The sequence below is a fragment of the Hemibagrus wyckioides genome, linkage group LG18 (genome assembly GCF_019097595.1).
Source record: "Hemibagrus wyckioides isolate EC202008001 linkage group LG18, SWU_Hwy_1.0, whole genome shotgun sequence".
In the NCBI taxonomy this organism is placed as follows: domain Eukaryota; kingdom Metazoa; phylum Chordata; class Actinopteri; order Siluriformes; family Bagridae; genus Hemibagrus; species Hemibagrus wyckioides.
This window is the reverse complement of record NC_080727.1, coordinates 19,929,207-19,950,000: the sequence shown is the minus strand read 5'-3', so window position 1 is coordinate 19,950,000 and position 20,794 is coordinate 19,929,207. Positions and strand designations below refer to the sequence as shown.

Sequence of the window (20,794 nt, the reverse complement as noted above, 5' to 3'; positions counted from 1 at the left end):
GAACCAGCATTAACTTCTTCAGCAATCTGAGCAACAGTCTGTTGGATCAGACCACGCGAGCCAGCCTTCGCTCCCCACGTGAGCCTCGCTCCCCACGTGAGCCTCCTTGGACCACTTTTGATAGATACTAACCACTGCAGACCGGGAACACTCCACAAGAGCTGCAGTTTTGGAGACGCTCTGATCCAGTCGTCTAGCCATCACAATTTGGCCCTTCGCTCAAATCCGTCCACATCAACTTTGAGGACAAAATGTTCCCTTGCTGCCTAATATATCCCACCCACTAACAGGTGCCATGATCAGGAGATCATCAGTGTTATTCACGGCACCTCTCAGCAGTCATAATGTTATGCCTGATCGGTGTATTTAGATGTATTTGTATTTGTATTATTACTTGAGTGAAGTATTTCCGAGTCGGTAATTTAATATTGATGAGTCTGATATTTATGATGAATTATGATATTTCTTTAACATGCTTGTGTGTTTTGTTTGTTTTGTTTTCGTTGGGTGGGGGGGTTGATATTAAAGTTAGGTTTGATGTTTAATGTCTTATGGATGATGCTCTAAGTGTAAATAAAATTGCAGGGGGTGTGTTAATATGCAGCTGAATTACAGTAGCTCTTCTCGAAGCCAAACGATAATGAGAATTATGCTGATGATGAGGAAGTGGTAGCTCTGTGTGCTGTGGCGGTGTCTTTCCACCAGGAGAAAAAAAACTAGTCCCTAGCAGGAATATAATAAACTAGTCCTACGTTCAGGAATATAATAAAACCTGTATAATCCTGTCTGAATATCGCTATCGATATCGCTATACGCCTTAATGTAAATATTGATCGCCAGGACTACTCCAGGATACTCCGTAAGCAAGAGCTCTTACATCCTGGATGAATAATAGTATGGATATTATTATCCTGATGGTTATTAATCCAAGACCACCACCTCCTGTCAGTTCTGCTTTAAAAGATTTATGCTGAAATTTTATGGCTTATTAGAGTAATAAAATTCCTCTTGTTTCAAGTACAGCCAGGAAAATTTAAGCAGCAGGGCCCTGCCCACTTCCTCGCCGTCGTTAATCACCGCGTGTCATTAACGCGCTTCTGTTTCCACATCGCCCAGATTCCGTGCAAGAGTGTCCGCAGAACTGCCATGGCAACGGAGAGTGCACTTCAGGAGTGTGTCACTGCTTCCCTGGTTTCCATGGCATGGACTGCTCCAAAGGTACTACTCAGAGATCATCTGCTTATTTAAAATTATATATTTTTTTCTCATTTATTTATTGACCATACTGTTGTTGTTGTAATTACATGAGCATGACTACTAATTATTTTCAACCTGGACTAGTTAGTAGTAGCTAGTCACCCGATATAACCAGCACTAGCAGCGACTAAACAGTGTTGCTAGTTTCAGCGGATCTGTCACAAAATTTGGCCCCTTTTTTTAAAACCCCACTCTTTTTTTTTTTTTTTACCAAGAGAGAGAGAGAGAGAGAGAGAACGACAAATCGAACAGACTTGTCACATAGCAGCTGTCCTGCACTCAATTCAGCTCTCCAGCTCTCCGGAAAAGAAAAAAAAAATAATCCCAGCGCCTGCAAATGAAAGATTACAGATGATTGAAAAAAAATATATTCCAGATAAAAATAATCCAGCGTGAGGCAGCGTTGAAAAACGGCGGCACCTCGGAATAGAGGACCGCCGTGATCACACACACACAAAATAAATAAATAAATCTAAATATTGCTCATATATGTAAAAAAAAAACAAAAAAAAAACAAAAGGGGCTGATGGTTGTTAAAACCAAATAATGATGATATAATAATGATGCATTTACGTCTCTTCAAGCATCATTTCAGCCTTATTATTTTAATTTGAATAATTATTTATCCCAAAGATATTCAGTTCATATTTTGATCTAAACTCCTCAAATTATTTAAAGCTAAGCAGAGTGAGAGACAGAGAGGAAGACACACACACAACAGAGAGAGAGACAAACAGAGAGAAAGAGAGAGACTAAGAGAGATATACCTGCAGAGAGACTCAGAGAGAAAGAGGGAGAAAAGCAGACAAAGACAGACAGAGAGACAGACAGAGACATAGAGAGAGGGACAGACAGGGAGATAGACAGTGATACAAAAGAGATAGACAGAGATGCAGAGAGAGTCACAAAGAGAGACAGAGAGAGAAACGGACACAGAGAGACACAGAAAAAGACAGACACACAGGCACACAGAGAGAGACAGGGAGATAGACAATGACACAGAAAGAGACAGACAGAGAGATTGACAGAGATGTAGAGAGAGACAGACAGACAGAGACATATACAGAGAGAGAAGCAGACAGAGAGAGACAGAGAAAAAGACAGACAGACAGACAGACACAGAGAGAGAAACAGACAGAGAGATAGACAGTGACACAGAAAGACACAGACAGAGAGATTGACAGAGATGTAGAGAGAGACAGACAGACAGAGACATATACAGAGAGAGAAGCAGACAGAGAGAGACAGAGAAAAAGACAGACAGACAGACAGACACAGAGAGAGAAACAGACAGAGAGACACAGAGAAACAAACACAGAGAGACACAAAGAAAAAGACAGACAGACAGGCACAGAGAGAGAGGGACAGACAGGGAGATAGACAGTGACACAGAAAGACACAGACAGAGAGATTGACAGAGATGCAGAGAGAGACAGACAGAGACACAGAGAGACAGACAAACAGAGACATATACAGAAAGAGAAACAGACACAGAGAAAAAGACATACAGACAGACACACAGAGACAGACAGACAGACAAACACAGAGAGAGGAAAACAGACACAGAGAGACACAGAGAAAAAGACAGACAGGCACAGAGAGAGAGGAGCAGACAAAGAGATTGACAGTGACACAAAAAGAGACAAACAGAAACACAGAGAGAGAGAGACAGACAGAGAGATAGGCAGAGATGCAAAGAGACACAGACAGAGAGAGAGAGAGAAAGCGAGAGAGAAACAGAGAGATAGACAGAAACGCAGAGAGAGAGAGAGACAAACGGAAAGATAGACCGAGATACAGAGATAGACAGACAGAGACACAGAGAGAGATAGACAGAGACACAGAGAGAGACAGAAACAGAGACACAGAGATAGACAGAAAGAGAGAGAGACAGAGACACAGAGAAAGAGAAACAAACAGACAGAGGCACAGAGATAGACAGAAACAGAGACAGACAGAGACACAGAGATAGACAGAAACAGAGACAGACAGAGACACAGAGATAGACAGAAAGAGAGAGAGACAGAGACACAGAGAGAGACACAAACAGAGAGATAGACAGAGACAAACAGAGAAATAGACAGAGACACAGGGAGAGACAGACGAGCAGAGAGGTGGACAGAGACACAGAGAGAGAGAGACACAGAGAGAAAGACAGACAAAGATAGGCAGAAAGAGAGAGAGACAGAGAGAGAGAGTAAGTGCAGCCGTATGTCCTTTATCTAGAGCAGATATTCCTGCGTCTCCCTGGTTTAATAATAGATGAGAGGATGAGTTGTGTTTCCTTGCTGTCGTATCCGTGGGAGTTGCTGAGTGTTTGTTTGTATGGGGCGTGTTTATGGTAGCAGACACGCGCGCTCTTACTGCTTCTCCCCCAGTGCGTTTATATCATTTCCTTATCCGCGCTCACAAACACTGATATTACGATATGAATAATGAATAACTTCCCACCACCAGATGTTTGTTTAAGCGAGGCCGGTACATGACTCTTCAAATCTCTGCCTCCACCTTTTTCAGCACTCTGCTTTAATGAAGCTGTTTCTTCTCTCTCACTCGCGTGTTCCCGGCTGGCCACGTGCCGCAGCGGCGTGTCCCGTGCTGTGCAGCGGTAACGGTCAGTACAGTAAGGGAGTGTGCGTGTGCTACAGCGGCTGGAAAGGGCTGGAGTGTGACGTCCCGGCGACGCAGTGCCTCGACCCCGAGTGCGGCGGCCACGGCACCTGCAGCCACGGCACCTGCACCTGCGCAGCCGGATACCGCGGAGAGAACTGTGAGGAAGGTGAGAGTCTGCACCCGGATTATTCCCCGTGATCAACATCTGTCCTGTCCTGACACACCAGACAGCTGTTACATGTACATTCTTCAGGCATTTCCTCTTTTCTTCTTCTTTTTCTTACGGTTCTGTCTCCTTCTGTTCATCTTTTTTTCCCCTAATTTCTTCTTCTTTTTTTCATTCGTTTTCAATTTATTCTGTCTTCTTTACCATCTCTTCACATTTCTTCTTCATCGTCCTCTCCACTCTTTCCTTTAAGAATTTTCTTTCATCCTCCTTGTTCTCTTCCTCCTCTATCTTCCTTTTCCTCCTCCTCTTCTTGATTTTTTTTTCTTTCCAATCACTTCCTCCTCTTGCCCCTCACTTCTTTCCCTTCTCTTCACTCTTCTACTTCCTCCTCTCAGCCTCTTCCTTCTCTCCTTCCTCTTCTTTTTCTCTTCCTATTCCCCTACATCCTGTTTTCTCCTCACCCCCTTCCTCCTCTTTCTTTCTCTCCCTCGTCTCCATTGTACCTCCTCTTCCTCATCTCTTTTCTGTTTATCCATTTCCTCGTTTCCTTTTTCCTCCTTTTCTCTTGTTTCCTATTTCCTATCCCCTCTTCTTCCTCCTCTTCTGATTTTTTCCCTTTCTCTTACTTTTTCCTCATCCCTGTCTTCTCTTCCCAGGTTCTTCTCTCCCTGCTTCTTCCTTACTTCTCCCTCATCCTCTTTCCACCGCTCTTTTCTGATCGCATTCTACTAATTATTTTTCACCTTTTGCACCTTTTCTGTATCTGTATAGATTTGTTTCTGTAACTTGAGCAGATATTTTAATGCGGTTAGAGACACAAGGTCACAGGTATTCCGAGTTATTTCCTTTCACGCAGCAGTAGAATGCAGGTACATGGCAGACATAGGCTGTAATTTTTGCCTTGTGTTCAGCGCAAAGCGAACGTTTCGTTTTATCGGCAGTTTAACCGCCTCGGCTCGGCGTGTTTTATGTTTCCGAGGAACTCCACAGCGACACGCTCACAATCACTGCAGTCTCGGTTATCGCCTTCTAACCACAACACAAAAGCAGCTCCTTTTCCTGGCGAGATTGCGTATGAGTTTCCGTATCTGTGCTGTATTAATAGCTCGGCCGGTGGGGTTCATACATCATAAGCCGTACGAAGGGGATTAAATTGGTCTTATTGATCAGGCTTTTAAAGAATTGACCTGAAACGCTCTCGCTTACTGCAACGCTCCTGTAAGATCTCACTCTTTCCTGTTTTCTGGCACTGGAAAGATCTCAGAAATCTGTTCGAAAGAGCGACATGAAAATCTAAAATAAAACAAGAAAGATTTTCCGAGCATCATCTCTTTCCATCCGCTTCTGTTTTCTCCACACTTCTCTTCCTTCTCTTCGACCTCTTTCACTTCTTTCTTAATCCTCCCATTTTCTTCTCTCATTTCTACATTCCCTTCTTCTTTCTTCTCTTCTGTCCCTTATCTTCATTCTCTTCTCCACTTCCTCATTCTCATCCCTGTCCTTTCACTTCCTCTTTATTCTCTTTTCTCCTCTCTTCCTCTCATATGTTCATTTTCTTTTTCCTCCTCCTATTCCTCTTCCTTCCATTTTCCCCTCTCTTTTTCTCACATCCCCTTCTTCTTTCTTCTATCTTCTCTTCTCTTTTATCTACATTTTCTTCTCCATTTTCTCTTCTCTTCTCTTCTCTTCTCTTCTCTTCTCTTCTCTTCTCTTCTCTTCTCTTCTCTTCTCTTCTCTCTTTTATCTCCCATTTCTTCTCCATGGTTCCTCTTTCTCATCTCTTTCCTTCCACTTCCTCTTTCTCATCTCTTTCCTTCCACTTCTTTCTTTTCTCTTCTTCTGCTCCTTTTCTCCCGTCTCCTCTTTCATGTCCTCTCTCTGCTTTTTCTTCTTCTATTTCTCTTCCTCCTACATTCTCCACTCTTCCTTTCCCTCATCCCCGTCCTCTTTGTCCTCTCTTCATCACTCTTCTCCATTTTCTCCATCCCACTCCTTTTTCTCCACTCTTTTCTGTTTGCATTCTCCTCATTGTTTTTCATCTTTTTCTCCTATTTAAATGCGGTTAGAGACACAAGGTTACAGGGATGATGTCGAGTTATGTCTTTTCACACAGCTCTGGAACGTGGGTACGTGGCAGCCGAAGGTCTTCCGAACGTCCTTCAGACTTTTTTTTTTTACAGCACTCACTCTTATTTCTTTCCTCCTCTCAGTGGATTGTTTGGATCCGACGTGTTCCGGTCATGGGACCTGCATCTCGGGTCAGTGTCTGTGTAAACCGGGCTGGACCGGGCCACTGTGTGACGTCCCCAGATCTCAGTGTCCCGAGCAGTGCCACGGCCACGGAGTGTACAGCGCAGACACGGGCCTCTGCACCTGCGAGCCCAACTGGATGGGTCCTGACTGCTCCACGGGTCAGTCCTCACTCCTGCTTCATTTATATTTCACTTTCTTATTCCTCATTAATGCTTTAATGCTCTTCCTTTCCTTGTTTTCCTCTTTCTTCATGTCTTCCTTTGCTGCCCTTTATCATTTTTTCTTTCCCTTCTTTCTCTTTTCTTTCCATTTCCTTCTACTTCTTCATTTCCCCTTTATATCATAACACTACTACTATTACTATTTTTTTTATTCATCCCTTTCTTATTGTCCTCCTTCTTCATGTTGTCCTTTCCTTTGTCTTGCTGCTTCCTTCCTTTTCTTTCTGTGTTTTCTATCTTATTTACTTCCTCTTTCTTCCTTTTCTCCTTTATAATTTCTTGCCATTTCCTCTTTTCCCCTTTCTCTTCCTAAACCTCTTCTTCTTTCTCCTATTTTCTCTTCCTCTTTTCCTGATTTGCTCCCATCATTTATACTTTCTACATTTTTTCTGTCTCTTTTTTCTCTTTCCTTGCCATTCTTTTTATTGTTTTATATTGCTATGCTTTTCTTCTTCTGCCGCTTCCTTACCTCCTTCCTTCTCCTTGCTTCCTGTTTCACCTTCTTTTCTTGTTTCCTCATCTCTTCCATTCTTCCTCTCCATTCCTGTCTTTCCATTACCCTTCCTTCCTTATCTTTTTCTCTTCTTCTTTTTCATATTTTCTCTTCCATATCCACGTTCTGTCTTTGGATCTTATCCTTGATACTTTCTCCTGTTGTTCTTCCTCTTCCTCGTCTTTCCCCCACTCCCTCTCTTGTTGTCTTATTTTTTCTTCCTGGTTCTGTCCACTTTCTTATCTCCCTTTGCCATCTTCTTTCACATTATTTTCTCCTCTCCTATCTTCTTTTGTCAACTCTCCTTTTCCTTTTGCTCTTTTTTTGTGTCACGGTTCTTTCTACTTCTCTTCTTCCACTCACCTCTAACTTGCATCACTTCTCTTTCCTTTTCTCTTCCTTCTTCTTTACTATTCTCTTCCTTTTTATCTTCTTTCTATTTCTCCTTTCTTTCTATTCACTCTATTCACACACACTTCTCTTTCTTTTCCTCCTCACTTCCTCCTTGCTTCCCTCTCCACTTCCCTTCTCTTGTCCATCCATTGATCATTTCTTATTTTTTTCTGAGATATACCTTATTTCTTTCTCACTCGCTGATCTCTGGTCTCTCTTTCTCCCTACCTCTCTCTCTCTCTCTCTCTCTCGCTCTGTCTCTGTACAGAGGTGTGTTCTGCAGACTGCGGGAGCCACGGTGTGTGTGTGGGTGGTGTGTGTCACTGTGAGGAGGGCTGGGCAGGTGCTGGATGTGATCAGAGGCTCTGTAACCCGCTGTGTGTGAAACATGGCACCTGTAGAGACGGCAAGTGCCAGTGTGAGCAGGGCTGGAACGGCGAGCACTGCACCATCGGTAAACACACACACACACAGACACACACACACACCACAGAGGCACTAACAGCAGCAATATAATGTAGGCAGCTGTTGCGTGTTTTATCAACCTACAGCTTCTACATCACTCAGAGGATTTAATGCTAGCACTCACTTACATCCGTAATGCTCTCCGCTGCCACGGGGTGATGGAAATGCAGGAGCTTTGACATAACATACAGATCGATGATGATTACAACCAGAGTACAAGCAGCTTGACATTATTTTGCACTTTTAAAGGGAATGGTTAAGCGACTGCCCTCATTTGAGCTGAATTCTTTTTGTTGTTGTTGTTGTTGTTGTTGTTGAGAGGTTTATTAGTGCACATTTGATACAAAAAAGACTTAAAAACATTGCAAAACATATTTGTTTTTTTTTCTGTGAGTGTTAATTAAAGTTTACAGTAATTAAAGTTTACAGCATTTAACAGAGATCAAAGCTATAGAGAGAGAAACTCATTAGCAGGGCCATGTCCCCAAGCACCCAGAGGCCACGCCTGATTTTCTGGAACTCACCAACTCAGAAACCACACCTCTTTCATTGGGCCACACCTTCTTTACTGGGACTGACAGACACAGAGGCCACACCTCCTTTACTGAGATTGACAGACACAGAGGTCACGTCTTCTTTACTGGGATTGACAGACACAGAGGCCACACCTCCTTTATTGGGATTGACAGGCACAGAGGCCACACCTCCTTTAATGGGATTGACAGACACAGAGGTCATGTCTTCTTTACTGGGATTGACAGACACAGAGGCCACACCTCCTTTACTGGGACTGGCAGACACAGAGGCCACACCTAGTTTACTGGGACTGAAAGACCCAGAGACCACACCTCCTTTAATGGGAGTGACAAACCCAGAGACCATGTCTTTCTTACTGGATCTTAGAGACACAGAGGCCACACCTCCTTTACTGGGACTGACAGACACAGAGTCCATGCCTCCTAGGACTGACAGACAAAGAGGCCACACTTCCTTTAATGAGTCTGACAGACAAAGAGGCCACGCCTCCTTTAATGAGTCTGTCAGACACAGAGGCCACACCTCCTTCACCTTCTCACTAATTTGAATTAATTCTTTATACCTCTGTTTGAATCATATCTGATGGTTTGAAGGCATCTTGGGTGAGAAATCGTTACAGTTTTCCGTCTTTTGCTAATTACTTATTAAAATTTTGCTTAATAATGATGGAATAATTAAAAATTTATAAAGGTCTGCTCTTACAATACACCATATGTCACAGAATTAGGGCAGATTTTTGTAGAGAGCTCCTCTTGTGTATATATGTGCGTGTGTGTGTGTGTGTGTGTGTGTGCGCAAGGAGAATGAACACACCTTGTGCAAGTCTAGTTGAGATTCTGCAGTACAACTACGGTGTAAATTAGCTGGAATACTAATAACAGCGCAACGTAGGTAGAATACTAATTGGCTGCTCTGTGGTTCAACTCTGTGTGTGTGTGTGTGTGTGCGCATGTGTGTGTATGTGTGTGTGTGCTATTCTCATGTTTTTTAAAGACAGTAAATGCTCAAGTAGCTCTGGTGGAACACAACCATGCTGAGCAATCTTCAGTCTTTAACGAGCTTTCTCTACAAGTGCATTTCTCTGTTATAGACACAATAAGAGGCTATTATAGAAGCAAATGCAGGAATGGGCAGAAAATTACAGTATTTTAGGACTTCAAGCAGTGGCATATGAGTACATTACATATTATTGTCTTTATCTGTAGATCTGTCTGTAGATCATATAGCTTCTTATGATTATACAGCGATGCTTTTTAGCCAAACGTTTGAAAAACACCTGATCATCACATCCAGATAAACTGCCACAATATTGAAAGAACACAGCTGTATAGGACACCTTTCACTGGAACCAATAGACCCAAACAGGCCTGTTCCAGCATGACAATGCCCCTGTGCATAAAGCGAGCTCCAGGAAGACATGGTGTGTTAAGATGTACAGAGATTCTGATTCAACCCCACTGAATATCTATGGGATGAACACCAACTGCACCCCAGACCTCCTCACCCATCAATATCAGTGTCTGATCTCACTAATGCTCTTGTAGCAGAATGTTCACTAATCCCCTCATCCACACCTAGTGAAGAGTGAAGCCTTCCAGAAGAGGTGGAGGTTATTACAACAGCACATATGGGTACGTTGAAATACATAGTTCTGCTAAAGAGGAAAAAAAAATCTAAATAACATTCAGCTAAAATCATAGTTAAGGATATAAACCAGCGTTTCCTATCACTCTTAAGTGAAAGATCTTTAGTATTTTAGTCAGGTTCATTTAATTAGACAGAAAATGAGCAACTCTATTAAATAAAATCACTGTGTGATCTCTACAATTAAATTGAGAAGAGCAACACGCTCGTGCGTTTTGGGTGGACGCCAAACAGCAGTTGGAGCAGCGATGGCACAGATTTGTGATTTTAATCATTTAAAACACCGGCAAATAAAACTGCGCTATTAACAACCTTGCCGTATAATACAATTTTGACACAGAGAATTATTAGAACATGTAAGTAGTGCATTTTATCTCCTTCAATTTTTTCCCTCCTTTACTGGCCATTACATTAATATCCCTGAGCTCTGAGTACAGCTAAGATGACTAGCAGCTTTCAAACCAAACCAAGGGAAATGCATGATTCTGATTGGTTAATCTTGTTTGCTGCAATAAAACGTTATTAAACATATAACCTTATCCTGAGTGATTTACAACTGATCTCATTTTATACAACTGAGGGTTAAAAGCTGTGCTCAGGGCTCAGCAGCGGCAGCTTGGTGGAGCTGAGATTCAAACTCGCAACCTTCCAACCAGTAGTCCAACACATTAACCAGTAAGCTGCCACCTCCCCACAGTAAACTAACTGTGGGAAGCTTTTGTGGTCAAACACAGTGGAATTAATGATGATTTTGTCGACCTTTGGTGAACAAACTGCATTTTTGTGCTACATGATACATGTAGAACTCCCGATATGAATATGTTCTAAAAGATTTCATGAACCATCGATCACCAAGGTTCCTGTTCTCTGCAGTTCGTGTCTTTGCCTCATTATCTCCTTTACAGATGTAATCTGCGACGACTCAAAATCAAATCCAAAGCACTGACCAATCTTGTCTCTTCCATTGTCTCCTGCAGATGGATGTCCAGGCTTGTGCAACGGTAACGGCCAGTGCATTATGGGTCAGAACAGCTGGCGCTGTGAATGCCACACTGGCTGGCGAGGGACAGGCTGCAGCGTTGCCATGGAGATCTCCTGCAACGACAACAAAGACAACGAAGGAGGTGAGAATCAATTTCAGCCCACAATTAAGACGGAACCCGGAGAAAAGCTCGAATCGTACAGCAAGACACGTTCCTGCGAAGGAGTCCGATGAGGTTTTATTGCACAGGCGTTCAACCATGAGATGGATCCCTAAAGTGAAATTGAAAACCTGCTCCATGGAAACGACGTGGGTAATATATAGTAATGTGAATCAATGAAATCAATACAGGTCCTCCTTTATAAAATTCTCCTCTGAATGCACACTGTTGAAAATCTCCAGGTATGTGGCAGAATGTTGCGATCAAGAAGCGCACTGGAGCACACCGCTGCTTCTTCAGACAGGATGAAATCTGTGTGATTGCATGGCCACAGCTCACATTTCCCAAGAGCCCATATTACACTGTCCATCTCTATTCCACCTCCAGTGCACTGCCATCCTTGTGAGAATGAATCGATGTCCTTTCCTCCTTCGACTTCTGCAAAATGGAATTTTAAACACACTCTAAGAAGTCTCCAGTGTAACATTAGCAGTTAGAAAAAGTAGTTCTTGAAGTGTTTTACTACATCAACTTGCCAATAATTACAATTTTTCACTGATTATCTATTTCTAAAAAATTCTATTTACAGTATAGATATAAAAAATGGCACTTTATAGTTTTTTATCCATTTCTAGTTCATTTTGAGGAACATCCATGAGTCATGTTTTTCTTATCACTTTCTTAAATTATAGCAGCTATAAACGGCAGTTCCCTCACTTTCTCTTGAATTTAATAAGACATTAATAATGCATCTTGTTATGAAGATTAACCTGAACAGTCCAAGCATTAACCCATGACTGACATAAAGCACTGACACTGGAGACTCCTTCCATAAATGTTTATTATTTACTGTATTATTAGGCTTAAATTATATGAGCGTCAGTCTTTGAGAACAATGAATTGTGGTAGAATTGATGCCGTATTAGAACAAGAGCATTAATATACCATTGTCAGAGCGACTGCTCGAGAAAAATAAGCAACTTCACCATCCTTGGACTAACAGGCCGGTCTGCAGTGGTCAATATCTATCGAAAGTGGTCCAAGGAAGGAACAGAGGTGAACCGGCGACAGGGACATGGGCGGCCAAGGCTCATTGATGGACGTGGGGAGCGAAGGCTGGCCCGTGTGATCCGATCCAACAGACGAGCTCAAATTTCTGAAGAAGTTAATGCTGGTTCCGATAGAAAGGTGTCAGAATACACAGTGCGTTACCAGGTCAGGACTGTTTTGTGGCAGCAAAAGGGGGGCCAACACAATATTAGTCATAATGTTATGCCTGATCAGTGTATATAAAATGTATCTATAACTCCTACTAATGAAAGAAAAATAAAAAAAAATAAGCAGGAATCGGAATCGAGCATTCAGGAGCACTGTGGTATAACATTACAAAGTCTTTTTTTTTGCCTACCAATTCTCAAGAAAAACTAGAGAGGTGTAAGGCCCAAGAGTTCTACAAGGAAAAATAATATTCATTTATTCACTCATTACAGTAAGAAGTTTATTCTGGTCAGGGTTGCGGTGGATTTGGAGTCAATCCCATCTACGTGATTTTTAGCATAACCCGTCCACCGATCGGCAAACGTTTAGCGAGGTGGGAAGAAACCTGGAGGAATTTTCCTGTAGTAATGGATAATAATGTATATATATGTCTGAGCTTATATATTTCTACTCCAGAGTAACATAACATTCTTAAAGGCAAAGAGGAAATGAAAAAATATACACATAGAGTATCGGATTTCCAAGATAATATAATGTAGGTGTTTCGTCAATAATTTTGGCATATGAATATTTACAGAGATATAATTATGTAAAAAAAAAAAATCTAATTAGAAATGATGCTTCGTTAGAATAAATACAAAGAGTTTCTCCTAATGGTTGAGTAAAAAAAAAATCAATTATTGTGTAATGTTTTTGTTAATGTTAATGTATTTTATGCAGTCATTTCTGCCAATATTTCTGGAGGGCACTGTCTGTGTTATTATGTGAAATTTGCAACATTGAGATCATGGAAATGGGATTAAAACCAGGATTTGATGCATTCTGTTTCTGTCTTAAGGGCTTAATTTTAATATTATTTAGCGTCCAAACCTGAATATTTTTAGGCTTTGTTTTTTTTTATGTTTGTCAGTTTCGGCACGTTATTATTATTAACGTCATTATTATTACTATTATTATCGCCATTATGCTATGCTATGATTTAAATTTCCATCAAATTATAGGAGCAGAGCTCATCTTTAATTGGTGTTCACATAAACCAAAGCTCCCATGAGTCTGCCTCCAATTTAGCCCCTGGGTTACGCTAGGAGATTAAACCGTTTGTCCTTCACTCCACTTCTCCTTTCTCTTACACTTTCTCTATCTCTCTCTCTTTCTCTCTCTCTGTCTCTCTCTCTGTCACAAGCACATGTACTTCCTTTTCTCCTCACCCTCTGTTTTCTTTTTCCGGCTGCAGGGGAGTTACTTCAGAGAAAGCGTGCAGATCAGACACATTTGAGTCAGAAAGTACAAAGGCTAGTAAAAGTCTTTGGCAGTGAGTGTTTGTTGCATGTTACAGACAGATGGGACTGGTGTATTTGGGGAATGGTGCTTAAAAAGAGTATGTACAGAGAGAGAGAGAGAGTGAGACAGAGAGAGGCAGAGAAGCGAAAGGATATAAAAGTGGAAAAGCCCCTCTGGATTGTGACTGATGTTCCTCATGACTTTGATGTAAATTTGATAGAAATGATTAAAAAAAAAAGACAGGAAAAGCAGACAGAGAGTGTGTGAAAGAGAAGCTGGGTCTGAGACAGACAGAACGAGAAAATCCGAACTAGAACATCATTAAGCATAGGCATCCTCTCATTACTGTCTGCTGATCTAATTACGGCCACAGAAGCAAACATTCTCATTTGAGTTCTGATTTATTAAGCAGACTTTTTAATCTCGTTATTTGGTTGTTCTTACTTCACATCTAAGCTGGCGCAGTCTCGGAAATCAAGAGAGGCTTAACACAGTGTCAGCTCGTAGAATAAAGGCTGTCTGAGATTAAAATCCATTCACCGGCCACTTTAATAGGAACACCCTGTTTGCCGATTGTTGCGATATCGAAAGCAGGCAACCATGTGGCAGCGGGACAGTGTGTTAAAGCATAAGGTTACAATTCTGGGTGAAAATGTGAGCTTTGTGACTTTGACCTGGCAAAGGGTGCCAATACTTCTGGAGCTGACAGTATATGGTATGCTGTTTTTTGCAACATGCCAATAAGATAAGTAATGTTTCCTTTCTCCTTTAAGATGGCCTGATTGACTGCATGGATCCAGACTGCTGCTCTCAGAGCCCTTGCATGAGCAACCCGCTGTGCCGCGGATCACGTGACCCGCTCCAGATCATTCAGCAGAGCCAATCAGCCGGCAAGCATGTCAGCTCTTTCTACGACAGGATCAAGGTGCTGGTGGGAAGAGACAGTACTCACATCATACAAGGAAGTAATCCGTTTAATGCCAGGTAACTTACTGCTCTTATTACTTTACAAATTAAGTGGGGAGGCGAATTTGATGTTGAAGTGTCTGGAGATGTATTAAAGTGTCTTAACACACAGCTACCTTGGGAGAAAGAAAGAAAACAGGACACTGGGTTTCATGAAACGCTCACAAATAGCTAAGTGTATAAACATGACCATGAAGAAATCGAAGTCAGACGGCAGGCCTAAAACATCACACCGCAAATCAGATGATAGATTCTCAGAGGTTAATTAAAACACCTAGGCACACTAAGTAAACACTATGACAGAATTAAAAATAATCATTTTTTGGGGGGATATTGACCAACACACTGCTGTTTCATGTCACCTCCATCTTCTTCTTCCTCCTTCAGCAAACAGCAAATCCATGACAAAACCCTGCCATTTTCTTCCCACTGCTGCGCTTCACTCCATCGTATTAATATTGCAGAGCTCATACATTCTCGCAAATATGTTTTCATAATAATCTAGCTTTCATGTATTTTGCAGGAATTTCTCCACTGCTTTTTTATTTTCCTCACACATTTCCATTGCTGCTGTGTGTAGCGCAGATCTGTTTTAACAATGCGAAGTGGAATTTGACGGCTCCACACACGTACACACATACACACACACACACACACACACACACAGGATGTTTTCGACTTTTGTGTGGAACGTTGAACAGTAGGAGAGCAGTTGGCATGCTTTTATTGCTTCAGCAAAGCACATGAAAGCACATTGAATCAACAGAGAGAAAGCCTAGGTTAAGTTAAATAATATAATTTCATTTTCTGAACATTTGCTTTTCATATTTTCTAGTGCTATGGGGAAAAGAGTCAAGAAAAAATCTAATAGTTATATGTATTAAAACATATAAAACACACACACACATATATATATATATATATATATATATATATATATATATATATATATATATATATATATATATAAATGAAGCCCTTCATCTACAATTATGTATTTTAACATGAATTGCCTTATAGCTAATTTTGTTCACCTACTTTTTAAGTCTCATAGCTCATGAGCAAAATCTCTGAAGGCCCCAAGGGATTTACACTCCCATTGGGGAAAAAAAATGGAGAGTAAAGTTCTCCTCTCTAATCTTTCTATTTCTTCTTCTAATTCTTTTATATTCTGCTGAAACCTATGCACAGGAGCTTAACAGGCCATGAAAAGCCCTCAGGAAAGATCAGGAGGTCTTATCTATGGCATAATAAGAATAAGGGACAATCTATTACCCACACTCTTAAAGAAAGACAGGTAGCTGCATATGTGCTTTCTGGGTTTTTTTTAAAGGGATTCAAGTCCATGATTCTCTGTGGGTTTTCTCCTTTTTGTTTTCTTTCATTTACATACTTTAATATCTCCACCGTGTTCACCTCTGACAATATTTCATGTTCACGTTGCAGCAACAGGAGATGAAAAATATTAGCCGTAACAAAGATCAAATCTGTATAAACACTGACAGTGAAATGACTGTGAATCTACAGTCTGGGCTAGAAAGAAATCAGCTCCAGCCTTGCTTCTTTATACCATTCTGTGTATTTTCATTACATCACCACTGGTGGTGCTGTTGCTCTGGCGTCCAAAGTAATCCACGTTAAGACTGATAAAAACATATTAATGCCTCTTATTATTGAAAGACATGAGAGTTTAGCCTGATAACCCATTTTTCTAGTTCTAGGACTCACATCCTTTACTCTGTGGTCCAGACCTTAAACTGTGATTCCACCACTCAACATGAGAACTCACCAGCAGTATATGTCACTAATACTATGGAATAATAACTGATGGTAGGGAAGGAGGTTAGGATGTTAACCAAAAGGCTTCTGACCAAAAGGCTGTTAGTTAAAATCCTGCCACTGTTGGGTCCTTGAGCAAAAGCCCTTAACCCTCAGTTGTATGAATGTAAGTGGCTCTGGATAAGAGTGTCTGCTCAATGCCAGAAATATAATACTCTTATAACTCTTCTAATAACAACTCTAATAATAACTCTTCTCTTCTGTCCGTCTCTGTTTTTGGTGTGTGTAGCCTGGCGTCTCTGATTCGAGGCCAGGTCCTGACATCTGATGGAACTCCTCTGGTGGGCGTCAACGTGAGTTTCGTGAACTACCCACAATACGGCTACACCATGACACGTCAGGATGGCATGTGAGTGTCGACGTTTATCAGTCTAATCATACGATATGCATCGTGGATTCGGTTAACGGTACAAATAATACTTTTTGTTCACATATGAATGAGAAGATTCAGATTCGACTGTATCGTGTGCATTCAGGTTTGACCTGGTGGCTAACGGCGGGTCATCTCTGACCCTGCACTTTGAGCGAGCTCCGTTCCTGAAGCAGGAGCGCACCGTGTGGTTGCCATGGAACCGCTTCTACGCCATGGACACGCTGGTCATGAAGACACAGGAGATCAGCATCCCAAGCTGTGACCTGAGCGGCTTTGTCAGACCCGATCCTGTGCTCGTGCCTTCCCCTCTATCTTCCTTCTTTAGCTCCAACCCCACAGACAAGCACATTATACCCGAGAGCCAGGTACATACACATCCTTGCTTCACGGAAAAACGTTAATACTAGCAATTATTAAGGAGCTGCATGATCACAAAGTGAGTGCTATGAGATATTATTACTTATTAAATGGATTTGCAAACAATCCTTCTTTACGTTCTTCAGCATTAATATACTGTAGATAAACATCTACAGCTTTACACAGCTTTGATATAGAGAGTAGATATAAATACAATAAATATACTATAATAAGTCCATTTTTGATTCAAAAAAATCATTTCGTCTGTTCCACAGAAAAGCTCTACTTTTCTTAGTCGAAAACCAACAAAACAAATCTAACCAAATCTTCACTGAATTTCAAATGAACACTAAAAAATAAAATAATAAGAAGAGCCTGGGGTTTTAAATCAGTTTGCCTGCAGGGCAATAATATGCAGTAGCTTGGTAAAACTAAGAAAACAATGACTCATAGCGTTGTAAAAGAGCACCGGTTCCCTGGAGCGTCTCTCTAATCACCTGTAACCTTCTCTGCCTTTGTGTAATATTGTATTCATGAAAATTATTTTTGCTGTTGTGAAGTCCCGCACAATATGCAGACAATAATGTTTTATTTTTCTTCACCATATTTAAGGTATTTCATCAATAAGGGCTAAATTAATGTAGGAAATGGTTTGTGTTTAAAAAAAACAAACAAGGGACCATCAATCACCACTAATCTCTATCTCTCTCTCTCTCTCTGTCTCCGCAGGTTCTTCATGAACAAGTGGAAATCCCAGGCACCAGTCTGAACCTGTGCTATCTGAGCTCGAGGGCATCAGGATATCATGCCCTGCTCAAAGTGACCATGACCACGGCCCAGGTGCCCGTTAGCCTAGCCAAGGTGCATCTGATGGTGGCCATGGAGGGTCATCTGTTTCAGAAGTGGTTCCACGCCTCACCCAACCTGGCCTACACGTACATCTGGGACAAAACAGATGCCTACAGACAGAGAGTGTACGGCCTGGCTGAAGCTGTGGGTGAGTGCTCTTAAGTGCTCTGTGCATTTTTCCAAATCTGAGAGCGTTCGCTCTGACAGCTTGGTACATTTGTTTTTCTTTCATGGGCACGCTTTAGAAAAGTGATTCCTGATCTAACAGAGGAAAAAAAAAAAAGAATGCAGTTTGTCCGACAGCAGTCTGCTCCCGGGTTTGGGGTTGGAGAAAGGCATGTCGTGGTCTGTAGAGAAGATGAAACGCCTTCTAGATCTATGGCGTGAAGACGGCAGTCAAACACAAGCGACTACATTTCAAAGAATTATTTTTATATAGAAGCAAACAGCTCAGAGTAAAAGACTTCACTTCAGCTGTACATCCGCGTCATGTTATAAAGGGTGCTGAAAAGTCTGCAAAAGAGTTCAGAAATATTCTCATTCACAGGAAGTCTATGGAAATTCTGAAGCACTTATAATCTGTTGTCCAATTAAACATCAAAATAATGGGATTTAATTCTGTTGTCTTTGAGCACGCCTCCTTTTTTTGGACTTAAGGCAGAATCCCTAATGCTTATCATCTATACTGGGTTTCCTTTTTATTACACAATTAAAAATTAAACCTTAGCAAGAAATTTTAACCCAAGAAGACTGAATTAATTAAAAAGCAATTTGGGAAATATCTTGAGCGAAGCTTGATTTTCTTCATAAGAAAATGGGAAAAACCCTGAGTAATAATTACAGTCTAATGCACATTGGTGCAGAAACCTGCAGAACAATCTGAACGGTATTTCCGTGTATACGTGTGCACTGGTGTAGACTGACATTCGGTTTGCACTTCATACGGCGGTTCTTTAAAACAGCGAGTCAGTGCTTTTCCCTCAACTACACGTCATTTAATATGGAGACTCCCTTTCTCTCAGCTAATAAGGCCTACTGGACCTATGTTGTTCGCTTCAAATTAGTTGAAGCAATAAGTTGTCTAGTCCCTGGTCAGCAGTGAAATTAAATTAAGCTCATAAAGTGTGTGTGTCTATGTGTGAACTTATTTCTTTTTCTTTATGAGTCCTCTGCTCTGTTTCTCGTTCTTGTTCTCTTCTCTCTCTCACCCCCCCCCTCTCTCTCTAGTGTCTGTTGGATACGAGTATGAGACGTGTCCCAGTCAGATCCTATGGGAGAAGAGAACTGCAGTGCTGCAGGGCTACGAGCTCACCCCATCGAACCTAGGGGGCTGGTCACTGGACAAACACCACACACTCAATATCCGCCATGGTGAGCCAAAACCCTCACAAATGCACTTGTGCCTATAAAAGATTTGTCATATCCGCCAGTGCTTTAATGTACAAACACATGAGAAAAATAATGCAGTTATTTTGTGCTTTAAAAAAAAGCACAATTTACACTCTCATGTTCCACGATGGTAAGTGTAGATCTGTAAGAGAAGGGCAAATCTGTGCGTGTGTGTGTGTGTGTGTGTAGATATGTAGGAAAAGGGCAAACCTGTGCATGTGACTGGGGTAGTTGTTTGGCCATAATCTCCTAGAAAACTTTTGGGAATGTCAGAAAGAAACAACAACATGGCAGCACAAACATTATCTAAATTGCATATCCAGTCAGTGGAAGAGTGGGATAAATTTGACAGGATGGCAAGACACTCTTGGAAGTCTTATTTGACAGTGTTGCTGCCGTTATTACGTTGAGTGGAAGCAACGACATGTGCAGATCATTTTTTTTGCAGTATTTTCCCCTCATTTTCTCCCTCATTTGGTCACCTGCCAATTCCCACCCACCAGCCAACTCTTCCTATCATCCAGCAGCTACCAGTTGGGGAGGGTGAAGGCTTAATGGTGTCTCCTCCAAGAAACCAGTCATGTTTTGGTTCGTGCTGTGTCTCCAAAATGCCGTAAATGTAAATTTCAGGAAAACGCTATCAGCCCTCTTCCTCATACGTGAGCTCACAGTTGCCCGTGATTGGCTAGAATTGCTGTGATTGACAGGGGAAAACCTGTGAGAGAGAGAGAGAGCGAGAGAGAGAGAGAGAAAATTCATTCAGAGAGCACAGCCAGTTTATCTCCCTCGGCCACAGATGGCTGTAAAATCATGGGGATCGTTAGTGCGAGCATATCATACTCTCTTACATAAACCTTTGCATAAATCTGCTTGCCATTTAATCTTGGAGGAATGACACATCACCAAATAACCAACTGTACCTACTGTTGACGCACCGATTTAAAGGTGTTGCTCAAATAGAGCTTACGGTGCGTCAGGATAAAAGGACGTGTGCATCGCTGTGCGTCTTGCTTCCTTTTACACATTCAGTCCTCTGACTGGTATATATTAATGATGAGTCATTCTAATTGCGTGTTTTAAGCTTCCCATTCAGTCTCAAAAAGACCAGAAGCAACAGCGAGTGACGTACATGATGTTTACAATCTGAGACCATAACCTCACACACTGAGAGCTGTTACACCTTAATGCTGATACTCAAAGGATAAAAATAAAAAAGGTAAAGCTGTAACTTTAGGTTTTCATGGAAGAACAAGGCTTTAGAATGGAGGACAAGCTGCATTTTGTTTTATCTCATTGACAAGAAAGGGAAAGAAAGAAAGGCTAGTGAGGGGTTTA

General features: G+C 41.5%; 1 protein-coding gene across 8 annotated transcripts in view; it reads left to right on the top strand.

Annotated features, from left to right (window-relative positions):
- tenm2b (teneurin transmembrane protein 2b) overlaps positions 1–20,794 on the top strand; it is a 312,231-nt gene that overhangs the window by 279,596 nt on the left and 11,841 nt on the right. For all 8 annotated transcript variants that reach the window (XM_058415430.1, XM_058415428.1, XM_058415431.1 and 5 more), the window contains 10 exons: positions 1,117–1,218; positions 3,842–4,036; positions 6,250–6,450; positions 7,668–7,853; positions 11,023–11,169; positions 14,460–14,670; positions 16,721–16,840; positions 16,968–17,229; positions 17,951–18,218; positions 19,298–19,441. In XM_058415430.1, coding sequence (XP_058271413.1) covers positions 1,117–1,218; positions 3,842–4,036; positions 6,250–6,450; positions 7,668–7,853; positions 11,023–11,169; positions 14,460–14,670; positions 16,721–16,840; positions 16,968–17,229; positions 17,951–18,218; positions 19,298–19,441 — 1,836 coding nt within the window. The remainder of the gene's footprint in view (positions 1–1,116; positions 1,219–3,841; positions 4,037–6,249; positions 6,451–7,667; positions 7,854–11,022; positions 11,170–14,459; positions 14,671–16,720; positions 16,841–16,967; positions 17,230–17,950; positions 18,219–19,297; positions 19,442–20,794) is intronic.